Source organism: Lactuca sativa, chromosome 1 (genome assembly GCF_002870075.4).
Source record: "Lactuca sativa cultivar Salinas chromosome 1, Lsat_Salinas_v11, whole genome shotgun sequence".
NCBI lineage: Eukaryota > Viridiplantae > Streptophyta > Magnoliopsida > Asterales > Asteraceae > Lactuca > Lactuca sativa.
In genome coordinates, this window is record NC_056623.2 from 85,058,914 (window position 1) to 85,068,381 (window position 9,468).

Here is a 9,468-nt window from a genome sequence, read left to right on the forward strand (position 1 = left end):
GAGAATCGCTACGAGTTGAGCTATTAAAGTCCCGAGTGATGAGACTCTATACTCACTAGATTTGACCTAGATAGAGGAAACTCAGAACCTTCGGAAGAGTAGTTGCAGTAGATGTTTGCACTACTCAGGCACTTCGTCCACCCTGTTATAGACAAATAGTGCCTATCATCCTCCACCCTCTTGCATGGAGGAAATCGTCGTCGCCCTGTAGACAATAAAATACATTCTCCGAAGTGAACACTAGGATACCAAGAACCATAAGATAACCTTCGCGGCCAAGAATACTTGATCAAGTGCGAAAGTGATTGCATTGAGCCTCATGACCCAGATCCCGAAGAGATTATAGACTTGACGCCTGCCTTGGTGTTAGTCGAAGGTTTATGCAGGAACATGCGCTTTCCGCACCGAAATAAACCAAAGTCTTGGAGAATCCTTGGACTATTAGGTGTTCCACGAATACTACCTCACACAGAGATAGTAGAACCACCTCCCGAGATAGTCCAACGCTTGTCTAGTGAAACCCTATCTCCCCGACCTGCAGGGTTTCCGTATCTCAAGATCCCTTAGTGCAGATTCATTTTGCACAAGATTGAGATAAACACTCGATAGCAAACGAATAACCATAGTCACGCAACCCACTCGACGATCTAGAAAGTCTCTATCAGCCAGTTGATAGGAAACGCGAAACCAAAGACCACTCGAGATTCCTAAGAACCAACCTGAAGGACACACATCCAGTACGAGTGAGAACGTTAGGAACTTCGGAATGGCGATCACGCCAGTGATGATCTTGCCATAGAAGTACACTATGTTCTAAGTACTGAAAAGCTCTACCATTCTGAGAGCTTAGGACCATCCGATAACCCTCATGGAGACATGGTCCAACCCTTTTCAAGCCACTACTACCTTCGGATATACCACAGGATTCATACTCGATCGATCCACTTCTTAGACTTGATGTGCAATTGCCCGACATCACTCTTCGTGCCTCACTCATCTTGATAGAATCCATTGAGAACCCTAACCTTTTAGATACACCAGCTAGAACCCACTAGTTACACGAGACGAAATCCGCATTCCGTACATGAAGGTTTGTTGGAATGACAAGCACAGACTAAAATTCACTGGGGAATGCGAGGACAAACCATATAGGAAGTACACTCTTACCTCTACTTGGCCACAAATTCCCTCTAACAGGGGGATGATGTGACAACCCAAGTTGTCCCGTTACATTTTCCCGTTACCGTTAACGGAATATTCTAGTTTATAAAAGTTCCGTTAATTAGAGGTCGTCAATTTAATAAACATCTCATTTGTTTACATTTAATATGCCGTTAAGTCGTGATAAAAGGAAATAAAAACACAGGACACACATTTCCATTTATTTGGAAAATTTTAAGTTTTATTATTACGACCACTAAATCGGGTGCGACCAAAAGCCCCGTATAACGACAGTATTGGATAGAATTCCACTGAGCTCCAACTCCCACCCATATATAAAGGGGAGTAAACTCCATTTGGAGCTTTTCCACCCTCTCTCTCTCTCTATACTCTCTCTCTCTCTCTCTAGGCTCGTTTTCGACTCAAAAACCGCGATTTCCGACTCCTAAACGTAAGACTGTCAACCCTAACTTGTTCTATGCGTACATTATTGTCTTTTTAGCCTAAAAATCACAAGATTGAGACATGAAAAAGGAGTTTACGGCCTAAGTGCCTCCTTAGGCCGTAAACCCCCAAAAGATGGCCAAAATGACTCAAGAATGTCCCTAATGGCTTGGAAATAAATCAAGGGATTTGCCTAGGAGTGTTTAAACATTAAATCACATTATTTTAGGGCATAAAAGAGAGTTTACGGCCCAAGCACTTGCTTAGGCTGTAAACACCTCTTAATCATGTCTAAATGTCCCAAAATCACTCCCAAACCACCCTTGGGCTTAATACATAATTTAGGGACTTAGTATTTTGGGTTTAGACCATTAAAACACAATAATGAAATGAGGGAGAAAAGGGAGTTTACGTCCCAAGTATGTACCAAGGCCGTAAACACCCCTAAATGTGCCAAAAATATGGTTTTTGCCCCCCAAATGACCTTAGACTATTTCTATAAAATGCTAGGAAGGATTTAAAGGCTTAAACTCAAAGAATGGTGGGTGTATGAGAGTTCACGGCCAAGCCATAGAGCTTACGGCCGTAAACTCTCAAAGGTTAGTCATTTGGACCATAAACTCTAAAGGAGTGCCCTCTTGGAACCCCAAACACCCCTATAGCCTTGAATAATTACTAGAAGTGATATAAGGGCTTGAAACTTCACAAAACTCAAGGTATGAGAGTTTACGGCCGTAAACTCCCTTAGGAGTTGTCCCTGGGCCGTAAACTCCCTAATAGAGCCCTTAAAGACCTTAAACTCATTCACACTTTATGGTTTTGGACTTAGGATAATTCCATGAGCAAGCTAGAAGCCTTAAACACACTAGAACCCCTCACCATGAGTTTACAGCTGTAAACTCATTGTGAGTAGTCCCTGGGCCGTAAACTAAGTGTTAAGGGTTTACTCTCGGAGAGTAAACTCCATTCCTAGGTCATACACACCTTTAAACGCTACCCGGGACACCCAAACACTTATCTAAAGTGTTTTCCGCTCCTTTGAGTGCGTATACTTGTTTAATTAGTATTAAATATACTAATTGTATGTGAACATATGTTATCATATGTTATATAGGTCATTGAGTGTGTTCGAGTCCTTACGTGACACCGAACGCCCAAACGGCACCTTCGTCGGACCTACTTGCACCAGGTGAGTTCATACCCCTGAATGAACCTTTTAATGTTTTTACATGTTTTATAGGGGGGAATACAAGTTAAACATGTTAGTTATCATATCAATCATATGTGATTGATAACCCGCATGCACAAGATTTTACCACACTTTACACTGTTTTACCGAGTAGGACACTATAAAGGTTTTCAATTGTTTCAAAACTCTTACTTATGTTGTTTTATCTAAATTCATTTTAAACTAGTTTATAAAGGTTCCAAAGGTTTTAAAGGCTTTCAAACTTATTTTACCAAGAACACCAAACACGATTTAATATAGAGGTTTCCAAGGTTTTCATCAAAGTTCCTTTTACGATGTATACTTTTACTTGTTTGTTACTGCTGCTTCGCTTTTACTTATTTAAAACTCCTACTTGATAACGCATTTCTTCGTGATACGCTTATACCGGTTATTGTCTCTATATCGCTTATACTTGTAGCCTCTTATACTTGATAGACGCTTTTACTTCATCAGTTGTCGTTTCCACTTCGTGATACACTTATACTTGGTACATTTATACTTCACGATTCGATTATCCCACTCTGTACACTTATACTTCACGACTCGGATATTCCACCGTACGCTTATACTTCACGACTCGGATATTTCACTGTACGCTTATACTTCACAAGTCGGTTATTCCACACTACCCACTTATACTTCACGATATGATTCCACTTGATACACACTCAAACGTAGTTAGATGTATGTATGTGCTTGTATAGATGCATATAAATAATGATTGAAGGTATTAGGAAGGCTTGTCCGCCCTATTTCCTTTTCTTCGTTGAGATGTGGTCTGGTGGGATCGGATGTCCATCCGAAGGTCGTTTGATTCATTAGTTATATATTATGTACACAAGCATAGACATATGGGTTTACTTCAGTCAGTTCAGTTATGAGTCTCTACCTCTAGTTCAGCACTTACATTAGAAACCCACTATTGGGAAGTCTCTACCCACTATTTGGGATGCATCTTCAGGACACGGCCTTCTCCGTCGTCTAGTTGGTAACCAGAGTCTCCTGTAGGGAGAGCGGACATTGTGTGTATAGATCTATATGGGATTGACAACCGCGCACCCAGACTGCTAGCTACAGTCCCGACCTACCAAGCCAACGGGTGACAAATGTCACATCTTATAGACGCTTGTAGGGCGTCTGGAACTCTAGTCAGTATGGTTACGAGTATCCCGGGTTACCTTATAATTCATGGCTTTAAGGTAATGGTGTTTCATCGGCAATTTACATTGTATGCTGGTTATTCATTTTCAGAGTCACACTGTTTTGATCTCACTAGACGTATCTTTCATTTGATACTGTCTGGGGTCTGTTTTCTCTGATTTAGACCTTACTAGACGCATCATTCATTTGATGATGTCTGGGGTCTGTATCCACTGTATTCACTGTATCCACTACTTTCACTCTATTCACTGTTTTGACCTTACAAGACGTATATCTCATTTGATACTGTCTGGGGTCTGTATTCACTGTTTGAGACCTTACCAGCTGTACCTTTCATTTGGTACCTTCTGGGGTCTGTGCCTCCACTTGTTAGACTGAACCAGGCGTGTCGTTCGTTCGATACTTTTCTGGAGTCTATGAATCCTTGCCTTAGTCAGCAGTCCTCACTGCTGAGGCATATGTTATTCCCTGATGTCGTTTGCTTTCCTCAATAATCAAATTCAGTATTTTGATAATGATAGCATTTTACGGAAAACTACTTTTTACCACATAACACTGACCAGTCTTGGTAGAAGGCTGCTTTTATTAAAGAAAATATAGGATTTTCTGGAAGGAACTCTAATACACTGTAATCTCTTAAACTACTACTTTTATTAAAGTTATTTGAATGATAACGTGACTAAATGCTTATGAACTCACCAGCATGCTGATACTCGCTTTTCAAATAACTTGTATTCTCAGGTTAGCATTAGACAGGTACATCCCCGGAGCTGTTGATGAAGACAGCTTAGTGCCATGTCGTACTTACTTATATTTACTTGTATTACTTCGATGTATTGTAATGTAACCTTGTAAAACTGTTACTATTAATGCAATGTTTTGTGTACTTTGATTACTATAATGCATGTGTTGTGATACTTGACATGACGTCATCCACCCCAGAACGCTTCTGCCGTTCCGGTTTTGGGGTGTGACATTTTTAGATGAAAGTGACAATTCATGCTTTTACTTTTACATGTGGACAGTGACAATTAAGACATCTACTTTTGCATGTAGATAGTGACAACTCATACATCGACTTTCCAGATAAATAATGACAATTCAATGACTTTGGTTTTTTTTTTCTACAAATAATTTGACATAAAAATTATATATATATATATATATATATATATATATATATATATATATATATATATATATAAGATTAAAAAGAAATATTTTATATTTACATTTCCGATTATGTAATTTGAATAATAAACGTATATATTATATGTAATAAAGATTAAAATATAAACTTAAAAAATTAAAGATATAAAAATTAAATAATATATAAGTTGTGGGATTATTATGAAAGTTTAAGGGCCAAAATGGAAAATTATATATTAATAGGTTTGCTTTTGTTTTTTATGACGGGACACAAAAAAAAAAAAAAAAAAAAAAAAAAAAAAAAAAAAAAAAAAAAAAAAAAACTTATTTTTGCAAATCAAATAAGAATCAACCCATTTTTACAAAGGGTTTCTATTTTCAATCTATTTTTGCAAAAAAACTGTGTAATAATCTTGGCACAGAGGGTTTGATCAAAATCAAACTCAACCCAAGCAAAACTGGCTGCTCAACGAGGGTGTGTTTAAGCAACTCCACCCTTAGATTCTAACATAGAATATTCAACAGATATAAATGTCACAGAAACAAACATCAAATGTAATATCTTTATCTGCTACTTGATTAGACTCTTCAACTATATAGGAATAAACTGAATTTATTCTAAACAAGAAATGTAAAACCAGTTCAAGATTAACCTAAGGTAAGAGAGAAAGGGAACGGGCATGAAGGTTCAGTCACTTCAACAACCCCTTCAAGCATCTGAATGACCTTCCTCATGGTTGGCCTCAACAAAGGGTTTTCTTGTACACACCAAAGTCCAACCATCACAAACACTTTTAGCTTCTTATAGTCATCAAGAGCCTCCAAATCATTCTCAACAAGCAAATCCAATCTACCTTCCTGATAGCAATCCCATGCCCAATCAGTCAAGATTGCTTCATATTCATTACCACTCTCATTTTCTTTGACACTCTTTCGACATGAAATAATCTCTAGTAACAACACACCAAAGCTATAGACATCAACTTTTAGTGTGACTGGAGCGTTTCTAAACCACTCTGGAGCCACATATCCTTTCGTACCTCGAATGTCAGTATTTGTTCGACTTTGATTCATCACCAAAAGCTTCGCTAGTCCAAAGTCAGAAATACGAGCATTATAATACTCATCAAGAAGTATATTCTGAGGCTTAATGTCACAATGGATGATCTGAGTGCTACATTCTTCATGAAGGTACGAAAGTGCCTTTGCAATGCCTAATGCTATATGGCACCGATGATTCCAACTTGGTCTCATTTCTCCAAATAGAAAGCTGGCCAAAGTACCATTACTCATGTACTCATAAACTAGCAACCGATGTTCACCATCATCACAAAAGCCAAGCAACTGAACCAAATTTCTGTGATGAGTCCTTGCAATGGCATTGACTTCGGTTCTGAATTCCTTCTCACCATCTTGAGCCATTTGATTCAACTTCTTCACTGCCACAGTGTTTGTCCCCATTACCCCTTTGTAGACTATTCCAAAAGCTCCTCTCCCAAGTTCATCTTTAAACCCATTAGTAGAATGAACAAGCTGTTGATATTTAAATCGAATCAGATTCGTTTCAGAATCTGGATTCAGTTTGCTAGTGTTTTTCTTGTAGACTAGAAAGATACCAAGACAAATGACAAGAAACAATATGATGTTTACAAAAACAGAGGTACCAAGGAGGGACGCACCCACGATTATCAAACTTTGCCGATTCTTCTTGCTTCCAGAAAAATGAGGAGGGTTTTCAAGAGGAAGATCACCTTTCCGAGATTTCACGAAAGCTTTCACATTAAGTGAAACATCAACCTTTCCATTGGAGAGTGGAAGCTTCTTCTTCCAACATTTATTGCCTCTGTAAATTGCAACAGCGCAAAAACAATCATTTAAGCAGGAGTTTTTGCAGTCAACTTCACTAGTTGGGTTCATGATGACATAGTCAGATGTTGGCCAATCAATATCCTTGAGTTCCACAAAATCGATATCTTCTTTATTTGAGGCACCTTTGTCACAGTTTGGAAAGAAATATGGTTTGCAATCACCATATGGATCATTGGGATCAAGCAATGAAAACCCTCTTGGGCACTCACACTTAGGTCGATTATTCTGATCAAGGCTGCAGACATTATTATATCCACATGCCCCACTTCCTTCAGACGCAAGGAAACTAAGGCATATGTTTTCTGGATATGACCATACACGTTCCCAGCTTGAATTATCAGTGGAATCCCTGGAGTGATAGTATTGGGTAAAAACCCCATCAAAATCGAGCGTAACTCTGTGATAATAGTCTCCAAATGGAAGTTCCTGGCTTGGAGTAAGATCAAATTTGCTGCCATTTCTTCTCAATAAATACAAGTATCCTACTCCATCAAAGATCAGCTGTTCAACAGAATTCGACTGATTGGAGAGATCACCAGTTTTAGTGGCATAGTATGAAGGATAAGCATAATTGGTTGATATATCTCGAGTATTAAGAACGAGGTTCCCATCTTCAAGCAGACGTAGCTGAAACCTTCCTCTGGAGAAGTTAGTTCTACTCATTTTTGAGTAAATCTCTCCACCTTTCTCCATAACCTGAGTGGGCAACATAGTATCTGATGGAAATTCGAAACTATCCCATATCTTGCGAGATTCATTACCAACAATCACAAAGTTACCTGTATCATTCATGACACCATATGCAATATCTGAAGTCGACCCAGAAGTCCATACATCCTTGCCTTGAGTATCACTCAGAACGAGTCCACGTCCATTTATTAGCTCGATTTTCGACCCTCTAGGCACTGTAGGACCTCCTTCTGGATACCAGATGATGGTTTTCTCAGGTATCTTGTCAAACCATATGGATAACAAGAAGTTATTTTGACCTTGAATAAGTTGGAAACCGAAGGCAAAATCTCCAGAAGGTGAGAGCCATGGCATGGCATCGTTTGTAGCTGTGAGTGTTGCTCCAACAGATACAAAACGGTTTGTTTGCTGTGCGATAACTAAATGTGGTAGGAAAAGAGTTAAGAGAATGAGATACGGGACTCGTTGCATTGAAAAGAGATAGAATGGAAGCACAATAGTAAAAAACTGTGGGACTAGCTTGAAGAAGAAAAAGATATGGGAATCAGGATAAGTGAAAGACAACTGGATTCTACATGCTTCCTCCTACTGCAAATCCTTTATGGAAGGAGATAGAGATTACTCCTGTTGAATAACGTTTAGCTGGTTTTCTTGAACCTCGTAGTTATCTTGACCAGTTTCCATGTATTGATTGGAGATTAATCAAGAAAACCAATCATCTTACACCATCGAAAGAACGTAATCTAATAAATAACATCAAACTGTCAACATCGAATACCAAACACTCCTGAGGCTGCTAAAAACAGTGATAAATTTTCAATTTTCAACTTAAACTTATAGCATGAGTTGCTATTAATCGTCAGTAGTCAAAGTCGTGAAAAGATGGTAAGACTTGAACTGAAAAAGAGATACGTGAATCCGTAGGAAGACTCCTGAATAAGTATTTGTCTTGATGAAAATTACATATATAAAATTGGCGTGAAATCATCCTCACCTTACAGCAGAGATTAATCTGTTTTCCATTATTGATGCCATGAAACAGGTGTATGGCTACCATTGCACTAAATGACTGTAGTTGTAATTAAGTTAACTAATTAGTCTTTCTTACCTTATTTTATTATTTCTGTCTGTGTCGAGGACCACAAAGTAAAGTTGAATTGGAAAGGCTTTCCAAACATATTTTATGACCCATATATGTTAATCATGCATCCTAGTTCTCTAGGTTGGAATATTCAGTGAATTAAGAAATTTTCAATTAGGTAATAATCCATTAGGACTCTTTCAACGAGATAATAATCCATGAACAAGGAAAGTCTCACTAGGGCTTCTCTTATTCTGTCATATACACGACATATAAACGACCGGACCTCATGGCTAAGTAGGAACACAAGCACACTATAATTAGGGGTTGAAATAAAACTATATAAAGAAAGAAAATTTTGGTTCCAACAACAACAACAACAACAACAATAATAATAATAATAATAATAATAATAATAATAATAATAATAATCGCTAATAAATAAAAATCTTTTTGTCACTTATCACTTTCATATTGATTTCGTCACATGTAATTTTATAGTTATTGTTAGGGTTGTGCACAAAACTGCATAAACCGTACAAACCGTCTACACCGCATAATGCGGTTTTCAACGTTTGTGAGGCGGTTTGCGGTGTGTAATTTTTATAAACTGCATTTTGCGGTGCGATTTGTGGTTTATAGTTACAAATTTGCGGTTCAAACTGCACCGTACCACATTGTT

The 9,468-nt window shown here is 38.1% G+C and overlaps 1 protein-coding gene across 1 annotated transcript; it reads right to left on the bottom strand.

The window, feature by feature from the left end:
* Window positions 1-5,615: 5,615 nt before the first annotated feature.
* Window positions 5,616-8,625, bottom strand: LOC111887856 (G-type lectin S-receptor-like serine/threonine-protein kinase LECRK3). The gene has a single exon (XM_042901761.2). The coding sequence runs from the start codon at window positions 8,174-8,176 to the stop codon at window positions 5,795-5,797; it is 2,382 nt and encodes a 793-aa protein (XP_042757695.1). The 5' UTR covers window positions 8,177-8,625; the 3' UTR covers window positions 5,616-5,794.
* Between the last annotated feature and the right edge of the window lie 843 nt (window positions 8,626-9,468).

Coding starts and splice junctions, on each gene's coding strand:
- LOC111887856 (XM_042901761.2), bottom strand. CDS start 8,176: ATGCAACGAGTCCCGTATCTCATTCTCTTAACTCTTTTCCTACCACAT.